The sequence below is a fragment of the Emydura macquarii genome, unplaced genomic scaffold (assembly GCF_026122565.2).
Source record: "Emydura macquarii macquarii isolate MOO-44397 ecotype Brisbane River unplaced genomic scaffold, CSIRO-AGI_Emac_v2 contig_295, whole genome shotgun sequence".
Classification (NCBI taxonomy): domain Eukaryota; kingdom Metazoa; phylum Chordata; order Testudines; family Chelidae; genus Emydura; species Emydura macquarii.
The window spans coordinates 5980447-6007093 of NW_027130432.1; the positions used below are offsets into that span (position 1 = coordinate 5980447).

Genomic DNA, 26647 nt, shown 5'->3' on the forward strand with positions numbered 1-26647 from the left:
CTTAAGCTATCCTGAGTTGGTGCTAACTTCTACCAATTTCTCAGGGATATTTCCTCAAAAGAAATTATTACAAAGTATGCCATATCACAGACTATATGCATGTATTTACAAAGACATTGTCTAAAGTGTTTCATCACCAATATTTACCTGCCAGTATTCAACTCTGATTCTTGAAGTACAGACTTTAGGAATTCTCTCCTTGCATGGTTATTCACCTTATCCACGTGAATCACTAGAAAGCAAACCAAAATCCCCAAATGAATATGATAATTAGTTATAAATAAAATTAGAATAATGTTGTTTTTGGTGTTTAGAGAAAAGGAGATGAGAAAAAACAAATTTCCTTCCTCAGTGGTTCCTAAGAAAAGCAACAATGAAAGACAAAATTAAATCTGAACAGTCATGTGATCTAATGTCATGTCACTGGCAGCTTTATGTGCACACTGTCAGAAACGATAGAAGCAGCATCTAAGTGTGCCACATAGCTGTCATTTTTTGTTAATGGCACTGGCAGTCATGACTGTAAAAGCCAGTGGTCTTTATTGCTTTGTATTTGAGGGGATTTACTGCATTTTCTTTCACCCAAGAAGCTAGTGATGATAATGTATGGCAGAATGCTTATCCTTTCTGACAGCCTCAGTAATTTAATCCTTCTGTCCTGCCACAACACGCAATAAGAGAGGCATCTAGACCAGCAGACTGAGGAAATCCACAAGCCTGATGTTTATTAAAATAAAGTCTTGTTTTAGTTTAAAAACACATCCACCACCAATCCATATTTAAATTTTTTGTACCACTAATGTGACAGACAGCAAAACCCCACTAGATAAAACCATGATGAGAAAATTAGAAAAAGGGTTTTAGAAAATTCCATATGAAGGTTTCTGGCATGGAGTTCCTTCACTGGAAAGGGGCCTCTTTCTTAGGACCTGGTAACAGTCTACAAGAATTAGAAGGGTTTAAAAAGCAAGGGGGGGGAGGAATTATTTAGATTCTGTGCATGGATGTGAAACTAGGAATAAAGAAATGAAATTAAGAAAGATTTCAGGTTGAGAAACTTCCTGAAAAGGAGATGTATTAGAGTGGAACAGGCTTCCAAAGGAAATGTCCCCATCAGGGACAATTAAAACTAAACTATTTAAAGCAGTGGAAATCATATTGTAGAGAATACCCCTCCATTGGCTTCCACGGGTCAGGCTGGATGGGACCTCCTAAGTCTGTTTCATCTCTAACATATATGACAGATGTTGCATCTATTAGTTTTTTTCCTCTCCATTCACATGAACAGTCCTAGTTCCCCTGCTGAACTCACGCCTGCAGGGATGGAGGGTCTCACCACTCCTTTATCTCCCACTGGAATGTTTGGAAGATCATGTGTGGGAGATGTGAAGAGAAATTGCTTTCCTCCTGTTTAAGGTGGTTCTTCCCTAAGCTCCCTCCACCACTAAGAAATCCCTTTACCCTCCCTCTCATCACCACCATATGATACACACACAAGAATACCCCTTCCTCTTTCCATCTCACATTAAGGAGTTCTCTTCCCTCACCTTATGCTGGCAGGAGTCTACACTTTACACTCTTGGGTGCCTGATTTCTTCCCCTTCCACTCCCCAGGTATGAGTAGCACTCATTTACTTCAATGGGAATTATTCATCCTACTCGGGACTAGGGAGAATTTGGATCCAGAAGTTCAAAGTTGAGAGAAGAGTTCTGTGGAGGCTCAATCTAATTCCTCACAGACGGGCTTCTAAAATCTTTATGAAGAGGAGGCTTGCTACAAGAAGCATACTTTACAGAGTCTTGGGGTCTTCAGTTTTTCCAGTTATTTATATGAACATAGCATCTCTCCAGAAGGAGCAAAGGAACAAGCACCCTTATTACTATGTTACCTCCAGGTAACAGCCAATATCATTGAGATCTGGAATATTCCTGCAATCACACCAGCATTTTAGCAGCCTCCGGTTAAATGGAAGCAGAAAATCAATAGTTCATAGGAGTCGACCATAGTCTGTCAGATCCCCAAATCCTATCTTTAGTCCTCCATCTTCAGCATCTCTGTCTATTTACATTGGCAGATAGCAAAATAAGTTATCACTGCCATTTGTTATTCCTATGGGTGTGTGGGTGCCTGGCTATTTGCATGGCTGAAAGCTCCAGGGACAGCTGATGGAACTGATGGGGAGGCAGCAGGCAGACAAATGGACAACCAAACAATTTCAAAGGAGCCTCCACATCACCAACTGCTTCCCATCCCTGGCTGGAGTTTCCTAAATCTACTAATTCTAAATCAAAGTATTCTATTATAATGAAAATCCATTTTCAAAGCTGAACAGTCTGAATTCATTTCTCATCTATGGAGAATCTAGCATATACAGTGTCTATCTTAAGAAACCCATGCAACTGTGGGTGGAGGATGTCTAACCATAGTGATGAGAAACTTTAGATTTTTAGATTTAGTGGTGAATAAATATGCTTTCAAGTCAACCCATACTACTGCTCAGAATTCAGGATTATAACATTGCTCCAATGCATACAGCATCTCATATTTGTGTCCAATAGTTGGAAGATCATCTAACACTAACAACAGTTTGTATCCAGAACAATAATTTTCAATTTGTTCCAAAGTAACAATAAAACCTGAAAGATTTAAAAACTCTTGTACCTCATTAAAGATTACTGGTACAGTGTATTCCAAGACAGTCACCATAACATCAGTTTAACAGATTGCGTTTAAGTTCTTTAGTACTTGCTGGGACATCTGTGATAAGTATTTACTGTAAATGCTGAAACAGGGGTCCCATCACAATTATGAGGAATTGGTGCCTCATATAGTGTTGGTGTGTGGTGGAAGAAAGGAACCATCTCTTTGAACAGTATAATCAAGATTGCTTTCTGATATTAGGGCTAATATTGGCATAACATTGTTGCACAATTTTACCGAGGAAACCATCTTCCCTTAGATATCAGCCCCTTCATTAATTTATTTTGAAATGAAAATGTATCCCACCATTAACCATGAATTCAGAAGTTCTGAATCCTCTTCATCTACTAACATAATTCTATTTTGTCCACATAATCAATTGTTCACCCCTCAAAGACAAAGGCTTCCGATCTGTATAAGTCTCATAAAAACTTTGGAAGATTTCATTAATCTTTTCCATTCTATTGTCAATTCCCTAGAAGGTTTATATACAGCCATGATAACATTCTTCAGACCTGCTATCATTAATCTTATTTCCTAACCACTTTCTTGCCTGCTCAGCATTCTCATAGCAATATCTTCCATCCCTATGAAATATGAATGCTGTTTCCTTATTATCAATGTCTGTCAACTAAACTTGATCTTTTTTATTGTCCTGAAAATATATTTTTACCACTATGAAATTAAGAGTCAAATCTCAATGTGCCTATCTATTCCAGGTCAAACAAAATGTGGGCTTTGCTTGGATCCTCAAAATGCTCCTCTGACTTTTCAGATAGTATGAAATCAAAGCTAGGTTCACTTTGAAATGTGTACTTTGACATGGCATTCATCTAGTTAGCAGACACTGATTTTATTCTAAATGTTTCACCTGTATTGAAAAGTCTATGTGAATAAATTGCTTATTATGACTCAGATCTTCCCTTCTATGAAAGAAAAACTATAGGAAGGAGCCTGAGGAGAAGAAAAGGCCATTAAGTTTTCTTTGAACTATCCCCTTACATTGGATGGTTTTGGGGAGCTGTAGAATTTGGAAATACTAATGGATTTTTGGGTTCTTTTCTCTGCAAAGCCTGCCACAAAGGACAACACCAGCTATATAGGGAACTTAGTGTAACATAATAGAGCTCTAAATTGTATTACCTTCCACCAAGATTTCTGTGCCAAAATCCAAGAGATTTGCTTCCTTCCCTGTCTCCTGAGTTCATCAGAGCTCCATTCATGGAGAACTACAAAGAATTATCGATAGGGAACACTACTACACTGCTTCTGCCTAGAAATAGGGAATTCATTGTGGAATTGTGTGGACAGAATCTTCTCTGAACTGATCAATTGAGATTATCTAAACTATTAATATTTAATAATAGTCTGCAGCTATCTTATATATGAAGTCACAAATGTTGAGATGGTATTGTAAGAGTTAAGCAATTAAAATAATTGTTCCTTTTTAGCCAAAGATTCATACAAATCCCTCTGTGTCAGCAGACAAAGGCATTTAAAAAAAACAGTAATACTGCTTACGTTATAAATAAAATAATAAAAACTCAATTAAGAAAGGTTTTATTTACCAAAATTAATGATTTCTTAAATTACTTGTGGATTTATCGTGATTTTTTCACACAAAATCTAGAAGACCATTAGTTTGCCTCTAAGCTCAAAGTACATTTCTTTCACTCCCTGTAAATCTCATTTTTATTAAAGAAAATATTCAATTAACCCCAAATAGTTCACACACTCAAATCTAATGAGGTATGAACAAGAGATAGAGTAAAACTATAGTAAATACACACACACACGCATACACATATACACTGAATTCATTACTATTAGATTATTGTACTTAGGACTTCTCCCTTATATGCAAAGCTAGTATTAAGTAGAAATTAGATGACCAGTTACCAAAATAAAACACTAGTGAGAATAAGGCAACCATATTGGAAATGTGCTGCAAACTAGAACACTGTAGCCATTAAGAAAAAAAGTACTTTTAAAGGGTGATTTTCTAGGATAGTCTAAGTTTTTAAAACAGTATACATTTCAACATCAAAATGAAAAACCAGGAAATGCCAGGTTTCCATTAGCAAAGCTAAAAACAATTAATGTTTGTCAATCCCAGACACTGAATAATCACAAATCTGGTCCCCCAAAATCACGGTACTGACTTAAAAAACATGAGATATTTTAAATATGATAAATTCTGGATTCTGATTTTTGAGGCTTGAGGATTTAGCAATCAGCACTGGAAACTTTTAAAAAGTTTTTAAATGAAAACTGAGATTCTCACATAATCACATGACTCCAGGACCTGGGGCTTTAAGAAAAAAATACCAAATATAGAGATTCATCACAAAAAAAAGACTAGAAATTGCAATATTATGAATATAATACAGATTGTTAGAATAGTTTAAGAACTGTCCTACTGCTAATCTTTTTATTAATATCACCAAATCATTTGTTTTTTTCCTATCTCCAGTCCACACTGTTATTCAGCTTCTGGCCCCACTGAAGTCAAAGGAAGTTCTGCCATTGACTTAAATGAGATCAGGATTTCATCCACTAGTTCTATTTTTTTCTTCATTTGCTACCTGCTGTTAGTCTAACAGTCCAACTTTACTGAATCAGCACTTCTAAAAGCCATGTAATGGGATCCTTAATATACCAGGCTTAACGTGCTTTAGGGATTATAGTACATAAAATCAGTCAGTCATTCTCATATCTGCTGATAGAGGCTATTATATATTGGTTATATACTGATTACATATTTTGGTTTTCAAAAAAAAAATTATGTAATTTCAACTTGAAGTTCTCGCCTCATTTTGCCAGAACTGTCATATTAGTTGACCTGTTCCTGTATACTTTAGGTAGACAAGACTGTCAAGTACTCAAATTAAGACCACATCATATTTCTCAAGCTTGGATTGAGTAATAAGATATGAATAGACTTTTGTAGTTAAAAGGATAAAAATTCAGCAAATACACCAAGTTTGAAGTAATATGAAGTCACTGAGAATTCCAGACTCAGAATGAATATATTATCAGCCTTTACTACAGCAGTAATGTGGGTGTCATCTATAAAAAAAATTAAGTTGAACAAGTCACTTTCAAACTGCAGCCATATTAGCTAAAAATATACTGGAACATAGAGAATGGATAAAATATTGTGAAATAACAAACATATTAATGCTAATCACAGGTGGATAACTTCCTGTTTGGCAAAAAGATTATGCTTAAAACAGTGCGGTGGGTTCAAAAGATATATGCACATCTAATTATAGGATTTCTCATTAAACTTGTGTTTGGATGTTGGAGTTCTATGTAATTCTACAGATTGATGACTTCATGGGTGATTCTGCTTCTTTTGCTGCATAATCATGAGTCGTTAGGCACTTTGTTTAAAATATGATAACAAAAAGGTACATTTAACAAATAGTTTAGTCTCTGGCATTCTATAGGTATTTCCATTTTCAATATATTAAATTGTTTACATTTTATGAGGCACATTCTCAGCTGATGTAAATTGTCACAATTTCACTGATTTCGAAGCAGCTATGAGAATCTGAGAACCAGCAGAAATAAATTCCTATATATTTTATATGGCATCTGTATTATTTTCTAAAAGAATTTGTAGAAATGGCAGACAGTTGGAATATTTACCATCTTTACCATAATCAAGAAAGTTAAGGAATCAGAATTTATTAAACATTTTCTATAGGACTGAGTTTAATAGAAGACAAGAGGCTGTTCAGAAATATATCATACTTACCATTGCTATAATTGTAGTGAACCCACTGTCCACTTTTTGGTTTGGGAAGTGACACTGGTGTCTCTTCTGCAGGGAAACTGTAGAATCTGCATTCTACAAACAGTCGCTGTATTGTGTCATCCATTGTAACTCGGGAATCAGTGAGATTTAGGGATATAATCTCAATCCGAATTTTTTCTATTGGCTGTTTTAAAAACAAATCACAAACACACACAATCCACTTCATATTTCTTGTAATGTCAATGTAAATAAACAAACAGGTAAGTTATTGGGATGTTTTGTATGGTAGAACATGATTGATTCATTGTGGAAGATACACTGATGTTCTAATGCTCCGGTATTTGCAGTTAACAGTGTCATTGCAAGAGATTCCTCATTTGTATTTGAGGTTGCAAATAATTCCATAGTAGACGTACAGTAGCAAAGATAGTATTATCTTTATGTATAAATGGTTTCCGAACCATAATTATCATTTCTAGCTATATAACAAGATGTTGTATACACATTTATAATTATTTAGTAACCCATTCGAAAAAGTCTCAGCAATATCATGGATCAAATTTTTCCAACTGGACGAATATCAATATATATGCCTACTAAGATAGCATTACTATTAAACTAGAGCTGATATAAAACATATGATGCCACATGAAGTAATAGAGTGCTTACAGATCATGTAATTTCACACATTTAACTCACTTAGTCTAGTTAAATTAAATAAATGTTTACATGGATATTTTGATAGTACATTTAAGAACTCTAAATTGGCCTTCAACACAATTTCTTTTTCTTTTATTTTTGTCTTAATTTCAACATTTTTATATTTTATATTTGAAACTGTTACTTTGTACCCCTTTGCAATTTTTGTAATCTTGGCAGGTTTTTTGTGTTTGTTTGTTAACTTTATAATGAACTGTACTCTACTTCAGAGAGTTTAAGTGTAAAATATTACAGAGAGGGGTCACAAACATTTGCTTGAATAACTCTGTGATTCAAAGAAAGCAAAACCACTCTGATTTCAAAATTAGACTACACAGATGAACATTCAAAGGATGAGATTTTGTTCTTCAAAGAGCAAATAGAACTCCTCACAATTCACAACTGTCAAGTTTTTCTTAACTTTTCTTCTTTTTTTAAAAAAAAGTTATCTGCATTAATGACTATTTCTCCTATATGGAGTTTGAAGACTTCTGGTTCTAAATTCAAATCACCTGAAGTAATAATTACAAATTTCAAAAATAAGACATGTTTAGAAGATCAGCTTTCTAGACTTCAGTGTAAGAACAGTAAATCAATATTCACCCACATCATGGTGGCTGCTGATGTATTTCAAAGCATATTATATAATTAATCACCTTGAAAAGCATGAGTATCCTATTGTAAAAATATCCTTCATAAAGAAAAATTTTCATTGCTGTCAAGCCCCTTCAATATTTAATGAAGTAATTTTACCCCCTCCTTCAAAAGACATTTTCTTTTATTATGTATCCTAAGACACTTTAACTAAAAACCCAAATCTGAATATTTCAATAAGGTTGTTTTATTATTCAGTAGATTCATGGAAATTTTACTAGGATGACAGAGAAAATTCCACACCATTCTGTCTCCACTAATACAGGTACACGGCTTCAGCTGGCAATATTACTAGGATTAGCATAGTATGATGAAATATTTAAAGGAAATTTTTTTCTAAAACCTAATAAATCAAATGACTGCCAAATGTCATTAAAGTGATGGTCTTTGACTTGAATATGCTTTTCATATTCAAATTTGAAAGAAAGAGATGAAAGCCTGGAAAGGTTACTCGGTTTCAACTAATAACCTCAAGCATTCTACATTCACATGCATAAAAAATGAAATTGGCTCTATTGTCTAATTTTACTTCAGAAACAACTCTTTTTTTTTTTGTTGCATTGTACAGATATATTAGTAGATGTATTTAAAGTGATATTCTGAGGGATTCTGTCCTGCAAAGTATTTAGCAGTTATGTCAAACTAGTTTGTACACATACAATAGTTTTTAAGTCAAGTTCAAATATAATATACTGAATTATCAAATCTTTTTACATAACTTAAAATTTTGGTTTGACATACTTAGCATTTGTAATAGTATGCTACAGGAAAAAACATATTAGTTTCCATTTTCAGACAGAGGAGAGAGGGGAATCCACCTATTGATGGCACACTGTTTTTCTAATTTTCAAGGTGACAAATAATGAAGTTGCATTACTACAAAATTAGAAGAAAAATAAATGAATTGCTTTAGACTTTAAAAATGAAGAATATTTAGGGGCATGGTTTTATTATTATTAAGCATGCAACATACTGTATACTAAAGAGAACAATTATTTTTTTTAAAAGATTTTACATTTGCAAATCAAACTATGCAACTGCTAAAATTAACAGCTAGTACTGATGTCATATTTCACTAGTAGTATAAAAACCACACATTTAGTATAAATAAAAATAAATATAACTGTAACAACTAGTATCAGTTAAGAATGAAGTTTAAAACTACAGTTTTTGGTACTAGGCTGCAGAACTATATATTTATATTTTTTTGTTTCCCTAAGTGCTAGGTTTTTGTATATTCTTCACAACCCACTTATTAGATTTAATTAAAGTGAAAAATAACTAGTTTATCATGACCATTTATTTCCCTTCAAATAATTTTGCTTTGATGGAAATTAAACATTCTGTTGTTGATATTGTAATAAAACAAAATTTAAGAAATGTTTCAATGGATTATATATGGATTATTGCAGTAATGATAGAACAATTTGTGCTATTGATAGACTATTATTAAACTAATGAAACATTTAATATTTCAGAATTTTGGCTTGTATTAATTAGAGCATGGTGCTAGTGTTAGAATGTAGTTTATTTACATTTTGCTTCTAATTGTATATAGGAGTAGTTTTATTACATTTAGATACCTAAGAATGAAACAATATTGTCATCAGTCTGTGATCTGTCACGTCAAGTTTAATGCCTTTGTTATGTAAACTGTGTGCTATGTTTTGCTGAAAATCCTCCTCATACTTCATTTCAACATACACATGTGTTTGGATACAAATATTGAAATTTATATTAGAGTTCCACTGAGTAATATTGGAAAACTGGCGCTTTAGTTCTCCTGTACTTCAAGGGAAAAAAAACAAACCAAAACACAGGCCAGATCCTCAGCCCTTGTTAATCAGCATAGCTTCATGGACTTCAACTAGAAATACACCAACTGACACTAACTGAAGATCTGGCCCCATGAAGCTGATGAACTTTAGAAGAATCTTTGAACTCCCACAGTGTGCTTTAGGACTGTGTTAGGTGCTATTTCTTTTTCAAGAAGTAGTAAGTAATGTGCTGAATACTCAGACATCAGTAGTTTAGAGAAGTTGCATTTATTTCTTGGCTTTTTCATTTAATTTTTGTTGTCTGAGCAAACATCAAAGACTAACTTGGAATACATTTCTATGCACTCTTGGATGGCATCCATAGCAACTACTTCACTATATTCTGCAGTTTCTTTTACAGACCAAGGGTGGAATCCTGACCTAGTGAAATCAATGGGAAAACTCCAAAGCACCAAGATTTTGCCAACAGAATCAATAGTTTTTTGCCTTCCTCTGCAGCATGAGGCATGGGTCACTTGCTGGGGATTCTCTGTACCTTGAAGTCTTTAAACCACGATTTGAGGACTTCAGTAACTGAGTCATAGGTTAGGGGTCTATTACAGGAGTGGGTGGGTGAGGTTCTTGTGGCCTGTGTTTTGCAGGAGGTCAGACTAGATTATCATAATGATCATAATGGTTAAAATCTATGAGTAACCTGTTTGGATGTTTTTGGCCATTACTGAGTCATTTCTCATTGTCTGTCCATGCCAGAAGAAAGTCAGGAAATCAGGGTTGCCATTTAATTAGGCCATAATTTTATTAATTTATAATATCTGGGAGAACCTGGCAAGCAATTGTACAGGAAGAGTCTGTTTTCCCCTCTCCAGATGTAGAACTCCAAATCCCTTTCCTCAGCTCCCTTAAAGGGGACCAGGAAAAGGAAGGGGTTTGGCTCCCTGCTGATGAGACAGAGTCGTCCCAACCTCCACATATCATAGAATATTAGAGTTGGAAGGGACCTCAAGAGATCATCGAGTCCAACCCCTTGCTCAGAGCAGGACAAACTAGAGGTGGTGGGGATTGAACCCACAGCCTCATACATGCAAAGCATGCACTCAAGCCACATATTCGGCTCTCTTAATGGATGCTGCCCTTGAAATCATTTTCCAATCCATTTTATTCAATAACCATATCCCTTCCATACTGAGTACCTGCACTGGACATCTGCCACAATTTTTATGTATTAAATTGCAATGATATAACCTAAACCCCCTCCTCCACCCCACTGGATGCCAGACTAGCTATCGGGAAGGCAAAAAACCCCCACTCTGCCTGAGCCAATCTGGCAGTGAGGGAAAAACTTCCTTCTCAGTCCCTAAAGGAAAAGGGCAACTAGAGTAAAGTGCAGAGTATGTCTTTTTTTTTTTTTTAAGTTTGCATGTGTGTAAGTGCTGCGATTCCAATCCTGATAAAGATGGACTCTACAAGGCTGCACGGGGTATAAATATTCCCCCACTTTTCTGGTAAACAAGAAGAGCAATGCAGTGACCTTGTCCTAACCTGGCCCCAGGCTTTCTACCCTTCTTGTCCATCCATGTACATTTTCCGCCTTCTTCCCACCTGTTCTAAGGAAGCCATTAAAGGGGCAACACCCTTTTCTTTGGACAAAGACCCACTCGCATAAATGTTGCAGTAGGCACTTTTTTTCTTTTTACCAAGAAACTTGTATTAATGTTTTGCAATGCTGGTTATTTTAATTCTTCCTTTATTTTTTTCTCAACTTGTTCACTTGTAGCATCTAGTAGCAGACTTGTGAATTTAAATATGCCTGGGGAATATATTCAGGGAACACTGCTTCAACCTTTCCTTTAAATTGCTCATTTTGTGCACTGTTGTGAAGTAATCATTAAATCAGCATTTACTATTGTTCACATTCACTACTGACTGAGTAAGAAACCACCGCCTAGTAAATTCAAAACTGTAGCCTGAAAAACAAGCTAAGCTAGCCAGCTTTACATAGAATCATATCAGATGCCCTTTCCTTCTTCATGAAGTTTTTAGATTCTAGCAAACCAAGCTCCCTAATAGTTCCATCCACAACCCTCTTTTCCATATGCAATGCCATTTGATTGCAACTGTTAGCAACACCTCTTCTACTAATTACCTTCTTAAAAGGTAGAACATTCTGTAACTTTCTTATTGTTTCCTTATAGGCGTAATTTTGAAGCTCTCACCATTCTTCTTTTAGTTTTTACTTTTTAGAACACAAGCTGAAATTACTATTTACAATACTAAATTAGAGACTAATGTTTCTAGTAACAAAAGACTTTCAAATATATTATATGCATACAAGTACATCTGAGTGGCAAGTTCAATAATTCATGAAAAAACCTTAAAATGATAAAACTGAATTAGCTGAAAAAATTATTGGATTACTTTCTTAAAAATCCTGGGTTTATCATAGCTGTGCTCAAAATACAGCAAACAGCTCAGTAAAAAAAGTGGTTGAAAACTAAATAAAGGCAAGCTTTTTTTCACCTCCCCTCTGACATTGCCGTAAGAGTGCCCGTCTGATCAATTTTATTGATTAGAGATGCAGATATCTCATGACAATGCAAACCATAGCTCCATTAACAAACTAACAGTCTGGATCCAGTATATACTGACTCATCATATGACAGCAATCCTTTGGCAACCCTGAATCATGTGACTGAGATAAAACATAAAAAATTAGTTTCTTACTAGCACTCCGTGTCAGACCCTTATTAAACCCACAATTTTAAAAAGATCTCTTGGTTGGGATTTTGCAGATACAATGGTCAAAGAAACGAGAATTATCCTTTTTCTATCACTGCTATTGTTATATTTATAAAATAAACAGCAGGATTTTATTTAGAGGGACAAAGCAATATGCCATGTTTATTGTGAATACAAAAATTTTAAAAAGCAATTGTCGTCCCCCCCCCCCCCCCCAACACACAAAGTTCTACAAAGATGGAATACAGTGACTAGCCTTAGTTGCTTGTGTTAGTCCACTGGCCAGGTGGCTAAGCATGAGGGAGGGAGCAGGGATCTGTCGGTGCGCACCGATGCTCCTGGAAGATGACTGTAGAACCAAACCCAAAGTCCTCATTTTTGGTCCCCTTTTTATAGGGGGGCAAGCTCTTATGCCACTTAATAGGTTTTGCTTTGTCAGGCTGCATCTGCATTCTGGTGTGATTATTAATCACCCATGTTTTGCAAGCATGACTATTGTTTTTTTTATATAGTTTATTTTGTTTTTGTTTTTTGAGGTGGATTCCAGGGTTATTAGGGTGGTGCATGAACACAAGTTAGGCTTGGAAGGAATGTTCTTCAAATACTGCTCTAGCTTTCTCCCCTTCTGTTTCATTGAGTCATTTGGGAATCATGGTAACCTGTGGGAGAAAAATATGTCCATGTGCCCTTTCTATTAGCTGTCTGCCAAATGGAGATTTGAAATATTACTATGGAAAATCTACACTCTTCTTCTGCTTTGGTGGCAAAGTTCTTCACAGAGAGAAAATCTGAGAGAAGGCATGTAAAAAAGGAGGCAGGAAACCTAGAGAAGCACAAGCCTGTCAAATCATATTTTTTGCTTCAATTGCATTATTTAATTCAGATTTTTCATGTCTGTAAATTCACATACAAATTTTAATTTCCACCAAAGTATCAAACATCCATGTTTGATATTTAGTCGAAAAATGAAATCTGGGTAGACTCTGTAGATAAAAGTGAATCATGCAGAGTTTGAAGCTCTCTTATCTGTCAGAGTGCCAGTATCAGATTCTTTGTCAAAATGATGCTGTTATGAATAGTTATCTTCATCTTATATTGCACTTCCCAGCGCTGACTTTTTAAGTACCAGAGGTGAGATACTACATAGATTAGATATAAAATAAGACTTAGATCAGACTATCCTGAATACCTCAACAAAATATTAAATTTCATTGACTGCAGTCTTTAGGTGTCCAACATATTAGACATTTGGGCATCCACATCTCATATGAGTAAAGAAGTGGACTAGAGAATTATTTCTGTAAACATGACTCATATGAGTATGATTAAAGAAGTACTGATTTTCATTCTATACAGAGAAAAATCAAATTGCACATGGCCCTTGAATGTGTGCAATAAGGAGCCTCCCCTACAGTGCACTAGTTATGTTGTAGTGCAGTCCCAGCCCTGCTACTTTTAAATCCCTACTTACCACCTCCACCCAAAAAAAGAAGGTCTGAGGGCAGGGAAGAAACAGGGCTATGTCCCAACTCCTCATCTAAATTAGCCAGGAGAGCTGGATTTTTGCAGAAGGGACATATGAGAGGGCTAACTGTCTTGGTTGACACATGGGGGACTAAACTGGGAACCTTCAGAGCTAAATGCATGAGTAGCTACAGTGTGCTGTACAGAGTACAGTGTGCTGTACAGTGTACCGTGTAGCTAGGGCTCTCGCTGTTTTTGCTGTATACAGACTAACACAGCTACCCCTCTGGAACTTTTCACCATGGAGAGTAGCTACAGTAAACAGTCAAAACTCCATAGCTTGGGGCAGTAACAACTCTGTAGATTGCATAGAAGGGGACCTGTAATACACACTTACCAATGGTTTACACATAACCAAAACCTTTCTACATTCTGTCTTATACACCAAATACCTTAGAAAATACTCTACAAGGTACTGTGGGGATCTGAAGTTCTACATACTAAATGACCATTAATGATGGTATTAAACCTGTGTGTAAGAGGGAGCATTTCCACTTTGCTCCTAATGCAGTTTTCAGACACACAGATGATATTGTTCAAACTTCCTTCTTTTAAGTGGTTTGCTTTTGCTGTTAAGTTTAAATAATATAAAACGCTGTTTAGGATTCCTCCTGAGATTGGTTATGCTTAGGTTTTCTTCCTGCCTTTCTCCTCTGACCCTGCCTCTAGTTGCCAATTTTTACATTTAAATTTCATCATTTTTTTTAAAAAAGGGAATAAATAAAACAGAAATAAATCTGGAATTATTTGTTTGCAGTGTTTACAAGCCCAATGACTGTAATGCTCCCTCCTCCCTTCCAAGTAGTGCTATGTATGCAGCAAATATAATTGTTACTGTAACAGTGCAGTTGCAACCCACAGTTCTGTACTGCAGCCTAGCACAAGGAAGACAGTAATTTGATTTTTCAATGGCAAAACACTGACCACTCAGTTTTCAAAAACTGGATGAAGTGACAGTAAAGTACTAAGTGTAGCAAATTGAACAATCAGACACCTCAGTTCTATCTATTCACACATTAAACGTATTGCAAATGCTCTATGGGCTTCAATTATCTTTAATTTCAGAAGCAAGGACTCCTCCTTAGATATACATGGACGAAATGCAGAAGACTACTTGATACAAAGAACTCTCACTTTTGTACTTTCTGTCTGTAGAGAATTAGACAATGCTGAGGTTACAGAATGAATGTCCTAGCTGTTTACATGATATTCAACATAAATATGAAGTAGTTCTATTTTATTTAAAAAAAAACTCTTAACATAACAAATCTGAATGCCTTGTGTTCTTTTCCCACATACAGAGGCCAAACCTCTGTCCTAACACTGAAAGAAGGGGGGTAGAGGAAGCAAAGAAAAAAGGGGCTTAATTTTTAAAATCTATATATTTTGCATGTTTGTTTCTTTAGAAAGGCGTGTAAAGATGGAAAATACATAGAAGGAATTATCAATCAAACAGCACATGTACAATTAGTAAGAATACATTTCATCACAATGAAACATGAAGATGTAATGGCAGCTTATTGCTCAGGACACCTGTTCCTCATTTATTCAGAGTCCTAATTAGTGACAAAAGTAAGTTTGTACTATTGTACTTTCTTTTCCCGTCACTGTAGCAAAGCCAATAGAACTGCTAACTAAATTTGATTTTATTAATCTTTATTACACGTGGTGTGTGAGCTCGAGAAAATTCAGATTCCTGGCCATGTTTTTTAGGGCTGTAGTTCAGGAAAAAAACAAAACCAGAATCTTTTTTTTTCTACTTGTAAAATTATTATAATTTATCTGCACATCACTGCGACAAAATATATACAGAACCTCACAAACTATTTTTACAAAGTCTTTTTTCCAGAGCAGAACTTGAGTATCATGCATTTACTTTCCAGGTGGAGATTTTGGCAGATGCCTAAAAGATTTAGTCCCTCTAAATGGGTGACTAAGCAGTGTTGACGTGCACCCATTATCATATCTTCCATTTTTATTCTGTGTAGAACTTGAAGCCACAGAACATAAAATAAGTCAGCCACTTAAGGTCTCCAGTGTTCCAGAAAACATTTATTTGGTACCAATTTAGGCATAAGTGTTTTACCCAGATACTGCCTCTTCACCCTTACGAAAAAAGTTTTCTAGAATTTAAGAAGGAATCCAATATAATTAAAAATACTGATGTTTTATAGGTCACTTTTCTTTAAGGATATATTAATAAAGTGTTAATAAATTAATAATAAATGTTTTTAATAAATTGTTAATCAACTATTAGAGTACAACCAGTCAATAGTTTACTTATAACCATCCATAACACCTTCTACGGATGTGCTTATTACCACGTATAACACATATTGCTCATGTCTGTAACATGCCTATATCTATTAATCATGTATAATATAAAATATAACTATTTTTATAGAAAGTTCTTTAAAAAATATCTGTTGAGATAACCATTCCAAGTTAACCATTGCCACTGATCACACATTCTCACCTCCTAATCAATGGTTGTGAATAGACCTCAACTATTCTAACTGAATGGACTTTGCTTCCATACACCTTCCCCATTGTTGTTACTTCCCTTGGATATTTATATATATGCCTTCTATGTGATTTCTATTCCTTACATCTGACAAAGTGGGTTATAGCCCACGAAAGCTTATGCTTGCAGAAATTAAATTTGTTAGTCTTTAAAGTGCTACAAAACTCTCGTTTTTTCCAAATGTTGTATTCTTTGTATTTTTTACTCTGAAATTGGGTGTCTCTCTATGGCCAAAAACTATTATTAAGTCTTTTGTAAGTGCAGCTTGAAGCAAGTGGACTCGTAGCAGGGGGTTTGTGAACCACAAAGAGATCTATCACTCAGTGTTTCATTTCAGAATTGTTTTAACTAAAGTATCCCTGCCAATAGATTTACATTCACTGGGTATTTGCTAAGTATTTAATCATTTAGTTAATTTTTGCAGTATAATTTTTATATGATGAAATAGGTTTGTTCTGGAAACATTAACATTTTAATTTCTTCTTCAGCTGTTTTTTGTGGTTATGTTATGTCTGCAAAATACTCAGTCTTTCCCTCTTTACTATAGTAAAAAAAAATATTACATTTTTTCTAAGTTGTAGTTTTTTAAGGTATTAAATAAATTTAACCATAAACAATAAGGTTCTCTTCATTTTCATGAAAATGAAGAGTGCTCAGCTGTGCCAAACAAAGGCATGTTAGCCAATACTATTAGCAGTATTTCAGCACTCTTACCAATTTTCCCCTTATGGAAGGGATCTACTATGGGTTTGCTTTTGTTTTGCTTTTTGTCTAGAAACAAATTATAAATAAAGTAATCAGTCCTAACTGAATGTCATTTTCATTATCAAGAATTCTGTGTTGTATATTACAGGCTTACAGAGTAGCATTTTGCACTTTTCTCTTTTTCCTAACTTTTAAATGTAGCTGTTCAAGGAGCGTTACAGATCAAAATAGCAGTCAAACCAGCTTTCTATTAGGTCAGAAGCTGGAGACCGATATGTCCATGAACGGATAAATTAAACAACTGCCAACAAGTAACTGCAACAATGTGTCATTTAAAAAAAATTGTTTCCAATCACTATAGAAAAACAGCAACTCTCACAAAATTTGGCTCAGCCTTTGTATCTTGTTAGGTAACATACTTTAATTACCAAAATATAGCAAAGTGAAAGTTTTCCAGCAGTGGTCACAATATTCCAGGTGTGGCTGAACCAGAGTTGTATACAGAAGCACTATTATAACTGTTCTGAACATCCAGAACCAAATCAAGTCTTTTTTGCTGATTATATTGCACATTCACACATATTCACATTGCACTTTCACTATTGTCCAGAGATCTTTTTCAAAATTATTGCTCTCCAGGTTTTTTTCTTCGAAGTGCATATCTGTGTTTTTTATTTTATTTTTCCTCCACATTTTCTAGCTTCTTTTTTTCATGTTAAAAATCGTGTTATTTTCTGCCCACATTTCTAAACTCACTTGGCACCTTTGTATATTTTCCCACTCTCACTAATCTTTCCATTATTTCTTAATTCAGTATCACCTGTAAATTTTGTTAATAAGTTCCCTGCACCATCTTCTAATTAATCAATTAAGTTGTTAAATAAAATTTCTAACCCTATTTGATACTTCTCCCCATATCACTTTTGATGTTGTTTAAGGCTCTATAGTCTGTTTTAAGATCACATGACAGTTTTCCTATCCAAGCCATTTCAATTAGTTGTGAGAGGAAGATTTCATGACACATGGTAGTGTCAAATGCTTTACTAATATTTTCTAATTGCTTTATTACTCATTTATTTACTCATCTGGCAAGATTATTTCTTCATAAATTCATAAAGTCTACTGTTCACAGTCCATTAGTTTTTAGATGTTTAGTGTGGATGTTTTTTATATTTTCTCCCCTCTCCCTCTTAATATTTGTCCTGTTATTTTACTAGATTCAGAAGTAACATATGCCATTTTGTAACTCCTACAATCAGATTTTTCAGAAAGTGGATTCTATATTTAATTATTTTTCAATCTTCTGGCACTTGGTCAGTTCTCCATAACTTTTCAAAAATAGCTGTCAGTGGTTCAGTAAGTTCACTGGCTAATTCTTTTAAATTCTGGTGTGCATTACACTTCAATTTCCTGACATTTGCCTTCTTGAAACCTAATACCCTTTTACTGCTATGTACTTCATTCCCATTCCTTGCTATGGTGCATTCAAGAAATCTGTGGACACTGGTACCCTATCTGTTTAAGGGGGGGCGGGGAGTCCATCTAATTCTTTATTAGAATAGACTGCTGAGAAGGTTGTTGAAAGATAACTTTGGTATCAGCTGGAGTCTTCTCACTTCTTTCATCCTTTCACTTTGGCTTTAGTCCTGTTTCGATCTTATTGACTAATAATGACCTCTTAATGATGGAGCATGGTCAGAGGTTAATGCTTATTCTCTTAGATCTGTCAGCAGCCTTTAAAAACACTGACCATGAAGTTTAAATAGCTTGCTTTCAGAACCTCAGTGGGGTAGATGGTACTGGTTGAAGGATTTCATTTCTTCCTTCACCATACATGCCAGTACAGTGTTTGTATGTCTGACTGAAGCTGGATTTGGACGACAGCATGCTGGTTGAAGTCAACCCCAGGCAAGACAGAGGTAATACTAGAGGATAAAAATAATGAATGAAATACAAGTGGAAAATAAAAGAAGACTAAGGCTTCTAAAATTTTGGACAAAGTACAGGCACCAGCCTCATATGACATATAGTCAGGTCAAGATTTTAAAAAATTGGTGTCCAAAATTAGACTCCTGAATCTATATTTAGATACCTAAATAAGTAGCCAGATTTTCAAAAGTGCTGAATACCCAGCAACTCTCAGTGAACTTAGAGCTCAAGCAAATACAGCCACAGTTACCTGAATTTATTATAGTCCTGCAGAAGGGCAGGATAAGGAAGCATAAGAAGGCAGCCACGGTATCCTATTTTCAGGCCCCAGCCTCCACTTATGCATGAACAGTTCTGCATGTGTACCACGCCTATGCATCTATTTGGTGTTTTAATACCTGCAATTGAAAGCCACAGTGTCTCAGATGTGTGTGCAGGTGCCAGGTTTTACATGGGTAAGTTCTAGCCAATCACATTAGATATTCAAACTTACATGTGGATGATACTATATAAAACATGCAAGAGGATCTGTATGTACAAATGGAAGCCAAGTTAGGGTCCCAATGAAAATCAGGCCAATTACATCTACTGTAATGATAGAAATATAGTCTCCCCCCCTTTGATGGATGCAGGTAATTCATAAATGCTATTCAATGCCAGTGCAAAAGGAGCATATTAAAAACTGAAAAGCATTTATTGCTTCTTACTATGGATGTTTCACTTTGTGTATTATGGATGTTCAACCTTTCACAACATGTTTTAATGAACACCAGAACCTGGTTCATGCTATTTAAGGTAATGTCCAAATTAATTACATCATGAGATCTTCATTTGGAGAAACTGATTATGACTGTTTTCACTAAACTACTATTTGTGCAAGTAAAATGCACTTACAAAATCTTCAATGAGGGAGAAAAATGTAAACATACCTAAAGGAAAATGAGACCATCACCGTATAAATTGCTTTTGCCAGTAATTGCCTTGTGGGAACATTTTAAAATAACTTGGAAGCTGACAGCAGTAAATTTTATTGTGATAATTGAAAAATATATTATTACTCAAAATGATAAAGTGCAGAGGTGGGGGTGAAAGGAGGAGAGATGGAAGAGAAAAGGCAACTGTTAATTTTTTTACACTATGCCAAAGCAAATGCAAATTCCTAGTTTTGATGTATATTTTCAGGACCTGAAACAAGGCTTTTAATCAATGTATTATACATCAAATTGATAATGTTAACTTCAGATTATTCAAATGTATGAAATATTCATAAAGAACTGTCCAAAGTTTTACATTTCCCTGACTTTTTTCTCTATTAATTATCATGCCTGGAAGCTTTTTAGTAAAAGCAGCAGCCATCAGCCTGACTGAACCTGACAAGCTAGCAAGGCCCAATTACACTGGCACTCTGTGGCACTTTGATGTACTGGAAACGAAAAGAGATAGGGGCAAATTGTATAGCACATTATGTTAATGACTTGATTTAATCCAGCCACTAAACTTTATGTAGCCTGTTAAAAAAGATGCTAACACTAATTACGCCACTTTGGAAAGGAAAGAAGGGGACAAGCATTTCATACCGACAAAGTGAAGCTCATAAATGTTGTAAATGAAATGAAACAAAATGAAGTAATCTATGATTAATTATACATCACAGACATGAAGAAAAGAGAAAGAAGCAAGTAGTACAGCTAAGTACTGGAAAATCTGTTGGATTCCTTTTATGATCAAAATATCTAAGAAATAAGCATGAACTATCTGATTTGTAACATTCAAAAAAGAAATAGTATGGTTTTAAATGGTTTAAACAATGTGGCATGTAATTCAGGTTCATAGTATAATTAGCATAATCTCTAAAAATCTTAAATTTTATTTACAGTGTTTAAATGACTGCAGGATATTTATCTTAGAGAGAAAAGTAAGGTACTATTTTTAAAGAATATTAGTTCAATATATTTTTTATAAATCGTATTATTTAAATTAGCCAAATTTTCAGGTAAAGCAACCCATTTTTCTCCTAATTTTGAATGTTATGCTCCAGGCCACCAACACCAATCTTATTTCAAATCTACTGGTGTAATACTTAGAAACTTCTAGGTTCTTCAGTAATCTTATCTACCTTCTTGCACATTTGTTTTGTATCCTGATGAACAGATCAATGGGGGAAGGAAGACAACTAATGATCCATAAACTAATCTTTCTAAAATGGAAAACCTTTTATGATTATGCTTAAATCATTTTGATAAAATAAAGTGCAGGACCACTGTAAATTTGTACATAAACTACATTATTGTTTGGCTTAATGGTGATGAGTAATTTCTAGTTTAGTTCACACTGTTACAGATTAAAGGATTTTATGGCATTCAATATGTAATTAAATATAATGCAGTTCCACCTATTAAAATAACTTCTGTATCTCTCTCTCTTTAATTTAGATAGGCGGTAGCACTTCTAAACCTCTGTGAAAAGTGATGAATAGATGAGCAGCCAATCATGCATGAAACATTGCTTAATGTAGCTGGTTACATTATAAGATGTTGCACATGCTTTACTGCAATAGTGTCTCAACACAAATCAGACTAATATTGACCGTTGTAGATAATCGCATTTTGGAATGTGAAAAAGTCAAGGTCATTCAGCCCAAGTAGGATATAACAGTGTGAAATCACTCAAATAATCTTGTCTGACATAACAGAAAAAATCACTCAAGTACTATTTATGCAGAAAGTTAGAAATATTACAGTCAATTTTTTTTTTTTTTTAAGAGGAACTAACTTATTTACTTTATAAAGACTGCTCAACTTCAGGTCTATTCAGCTAAATAAAGTCTTTATTCTTCATGACTTTAGAAGACCCTTACAATATTATTATTGAATGAAAAGGTGCAGAACCAAGTTTTCCAAACTCATTCTGTGTTGTGTATGTGTAATTGTGTGCAAGCCATTTTCGCTGATTATCTCTTATGCATACAAATAACAGTAGAAACTACTCATGAAACAACCCCTTGAATACACAAATCAAGGGAATGCCCTATTCACATGTTTCCATTATATCGTTTATACAAATGCACAAAACAGCACCACCAGATATTGTGATAACGATTCTTTGGAAAAATGGCTCTCAGTGCCGCAGTTAGAGGAAAGATAGGGAAGGATAAGAAAAGTTGTCTGTGAACATTTCAGCTAATTAAAAACTAGATGGCAGTTTTATCTGTTATCAACATTTAAAGTCAATGGAAGTGAGGCAAGGTACTGATGAGGGCAGCGTGAGTACTTTGGTATTGTGGAAGTCATGAAAAAGGAAATTACTCCTTTCCTGAGCAGTGGGCATGTCGTCTGCCTCAGTAGGAGAAGGAGGAGAGAACACGGGTGCTTTCTGTGTAAATAAGACTATCAGGTTTTCTGCATGGAGTATATTGTAGCAGGGTCAGGGAGAGAATAATAAGAGAGAAAGTTCCATGGAGATTCAGATTTCAAACACAATTACTCTCTATGGGCAAGCAATTATTGCATGAGTTCTGTTTTAACTCAGATAGAAACTTTCATCAACCTGGTGTCAAGCTGCACTTTCCTTTTGTGCAGTTTAACAAGCAATATATGAAAAAACTCAATAATATAAATCATAAATAGTAGCACCTATGTCTCCACAGAGATCCTTTTCATGGCTTTTGGTCAGTAAAACAGCATTCTTTTAAGGTGTTGAATCTAAATCGCCACAGATGTACCTAATTAGCTCACAGATGGTAGTGCCGCCATAAACTGCCTCTGAACTCTGGATGGAAATTAATCTCTGAAATTATAGGTCTTACTCTGATTCAGTGGAACCTTCTAGGGACACCACAAGTGTGGCAGGGCTTCTGTGTTCCCAGTAGGGGATACCAAGACACCTGTAAACTGGGTCATCTACATATATCACACACACAAAAATCTATGTGAAAAGATTATTATTTATATAGCAAAATCAAGCCTTCAAAAGTTAGGAAATGCCTGAGTTCAGGTTGCACACTTTGGGTCCTTTCCACATATGCATTGTGACAGAGTTTATATGATCACTAAGGTTAAGATTCTGTTACGGGTATTTTTAGTAAAAGTCAGGGACAGGTTAAAAAAAAAAATTTCACCGAAGCCCATAACCTGCGCCTGACTTTTACTAAAAAGTACCCACGGGGAAAGGAGGATAGGACAGACAAACAGATTACTGCTGGGTCTTGCAGCTGCTCCAGCCCCATCGATGTTCCTGCGGCAGGGGCTGACTGCTGCTGCTCGTGCCCTAGGGGGGCTAACCCAACCCTGGCAGCTGCCCCAAGGCTGGCCACCAACCAGCTGTTCCTGGGTCTGTGGCTCTGGAGCTGGTCGCTGGCCAGCTGTTATGGCAGCCGCTGTTCTCCAGCCCTAGGGCTGACAGCTATTCTAGCCCTGCCCCAGAAGAAGTCATGGAGATCCTGAAAAGTCACAGAACCTGTGACCTCTGTGACGGAATCGTATCCTTAATGATCACATACCATTTTTTCCCACAAGACTCCTGCCTCGTCACTGCACAGAATGGATGATGCTCATTTAATGGGCAGCTATTCAATATTTTGTTTTTTCCTTATTATTCAATATATGGCCCAAGGCCTTATTTTATTGCACACTATTCAAACCCTACTCTCAAGCCAGAACTAGTAATTCCTAATGAGATTTTCGGTGGTGCTCCTGACTACAGAATCTAAGTGCTCCAGAAGGATTACATCATCTCTATTATGTGAGGGTGTATTATTCCAATTTTATAGATGTGGAATGGAGGTATAGAGATATTAAGTCCAAAAGTATCCATTAATTTTTGGTGCAGAATTTGAGACATTTGGGACTTGATTTTTCAGAGTACTTATCATTATATAGCACTTTACAATATAAGTAAAAAATAGCTCCCATTGACTCCAGTTGCTGCTGCGGTATTCAGCACTTCTGCAAATCAGACTGCAGAGTACCAAGTCTGGCACCCAGAAAATGAGCAACATTCAATTAGTAATCAATTAGTAAATTTTGGTTTAAGTGATTTGCCTAGCATCACATCACACGGAAATCTGCAGCAGAGGTGGGGATAGACTCCAATTGTCCAGAGCCAGCATTCACTAACCACGAGATCAACTTCTCTCATCCTGCACTACTCTGCCTCTTTCACTCCACATCTTCCACTTCCGCAACAAATGAAGCAGAGTTCCTACAGAAAACAGTCTCCTACACTACACACACAACCCTGATTCATCCCTAGTATAGGTCCATCCTATTCACTGAGGGAGGCAGGGAGAGGTCTTTTGGAAAAAATAATATGTCATTATGTAATTAAAGACTGCAACGTAATGCATACACAAGGGCCCTGAATTAAGGCAACCTTAATTCTGGCATTTCCTAGCTTCTGAGTGCTTGACTTTGCAACCTTAACAATGTCCTTCCAACACAGTTTGTGTGTGTAATTTCCCAGGTTTTTAAAAAAGCAAACTGAAAAAATGCAAATTCCATCATGTGGCATCACACTGACACTCACATGGGTCATCACTGCAGTTAGAACATTTAGATCCACTCCACGGTACTCTGCCACTTCAATTAAAGGAGTAAATAACAGCAGTAGTAGATTGTAATCTTCTATGTGGGGCAGCACTAGACAGGGATGGGACACTTTACCAGTTGCTTTTACAGATATTTCTTGACAGCAGAGGAAATGTGAGGTTCAAGAATCTTGGGTTCCGTTCCAGGCATTGAAGGTGTGTTCTGTAGTGGGCACCAACTTTTCTGCCCACTTCCCCCAAGTATGACACCTTCTGCTTGGTCCCTTGTGCTTGTCCCAGTCTTGTTTTTTCCCTACCATTGGCTCCTCATCCCAGTCCCATTCTCCTATGCAGTCAGTCTAAGACTCCACTCCTCAGGGTTCTCATGCTAGTCCCATCTCTTTCATCCAACCATTCCCAGTTCCATTCCCCCCTATCTCTCATCTTCTTATCCTCAGACTCTTTGCCCAACAAGCCCAGTTCCTGCCATCCCAGCTCCTCACACTGTCTGTCTCTCTTCCCCACCCTGGCCTCCAGTTACATCCCGCTGCCCACATTCCCTAACCCCACTTACTTCCAGTCCCCACCTCCCTCTGTGGGCTCCATGTCCAACCTCAGAGCCTTCCTCATTCATATCAGTCTCTTTGCCCTGTCAATCCTTGTTCTCTGCCTTTGCTCCAGCTCCTCGAAAGATCTATCTTCCCTTCCCCACTAGATCTCAGTCCAACACTCCTTGGCCAGCCAGTATTTGTCTCTCCTCCCAACAAAACTCACTGTCCCAGTTTCCCTCTCCCCTAACCAGCCTCCTATCCCAGTCCCCCAACCCCACAGGCTCACTATCGCAATCTACTCCCCCTCCTGCTGGCCTAACTCCTAATAGTTGGGGATGTTTCCACATTCAGGCCCTTACTTCTTAAAAATTATTTGTCTATAGATTAGATGTAAGTATTAAAACTAGAAAAAAGTTAAAACTCATGTGCTTTACCAAGCACATCAGACATACGCTGGGCTAAGATTAACTGCAGAATTTCTAAAAAGATTTATGCTTCTCAGCAGATTAGACTAGCACAAATATTTTAGTAGCAAGAATTTTAAGTATTAATAGTCTAATACATTCTAATTACAAACATTCTTTCAAATGCAATGCTATTCTTGTAATGTAGATACTATTATTACAGAAATACTTTAACACAGACATTCACTGCTAAAATTGTTTACAAATTAATTTTATTCTATAAAACAAGATAATGTGTGTGATTTTGGTATCACAGAGCAGGCACCATAAAATTAATTAATGCAATATATTTTAACCAAATAACACATTTAAATATTACTGTTAGGATTTTGGTAGTCATGTTTTAATCAGCAAGTGGTTATAATTTGAGATGGAAGTTGCCCTGAAAATGGTCTCTCTATCTCTTGCAACATTAAAAGCAAGTGGTTTATAAACTTTCTTGTAGTTTAGTAATGGCATGGTTGTTGAAGAACAGAACTTCTAGAATTTATATTATTCCTATCAATATCTTCAATTATTAGATTAATTAACATGTAAAATTAATGACTAATTACTAAAAGAAGACTGCAATTTTTAGAATAGTCTGGTCTGGCAACACACTTTTAAAACTGTTATCCCTTAAAATTCAGATTAACTCAAATCTGGTTCCAAAAATCACCAAAGCCTATTCCCGCACTCCTGGCTGAACTCCTTTTGACTGAAATGGGATTCCTGACATAGGAACTAACAAACAACTCTGAAGTAAAAGGCCCATGGAAGGAAGGGCTTGTATTGGTAATAGAGTTAGAGGCATCCCTACAGGCAGGTAAAGTCCCGCTATGGTCCTATCGCTTATACAACCTATTGATTTGCAGCCATGTATATCAGTGTTGTGATAACACACTTAAACCCTCTGGCAAATCTCAGCACACCCATATTTCTTTCCCTGGGGAGTTGCAGATACATTCCCAGTACAGTGGGGTGTAGAATCTCCTCTCCTTTTCTCCTGCCAAGCACTCCATCCTTTAAACTTCATTTGGTCCTTCTCTGGGTGCAGGATTTGGCCCTACATTTCTTAAATACAAGGACAGAAAACCGAAGAGTTTAAACCCTCCT

At 35.9% G+C, this 26647-nt stretch overlaps 1 protein-coding gene across 2 annotated transcripts in view; it reads right to left on the bottom strand.

The window, feature by feature from the left end:
* Positions 1-26647, bottom strand: part of RPGRIP1L (RPGRIP1 like) — a 146250-nt gene that overhangs the window by 19649 nt on the left and 99954 nt on the right. Inside the window, exons 23-24 of one of the 2 annotated variants that reach the window (XM_067551131.1) lie at positions 6465-6648; positions 148-232 (exon numbers count right to left, since the gene is read on the bottom strand). In XM_067551131.1, the coding sequence (XP_067407232.1) occupies positions 148-232; positions 6465-6648 (269 nt within the window). Of the gene's footprint in view, positions 1-147; positions 233-6464; positions 6649-26545; positions 26606-26647 lie in introns of those variants that run through there. The other variant, XM_067551140.1, reaches the window with a different exon arrangement.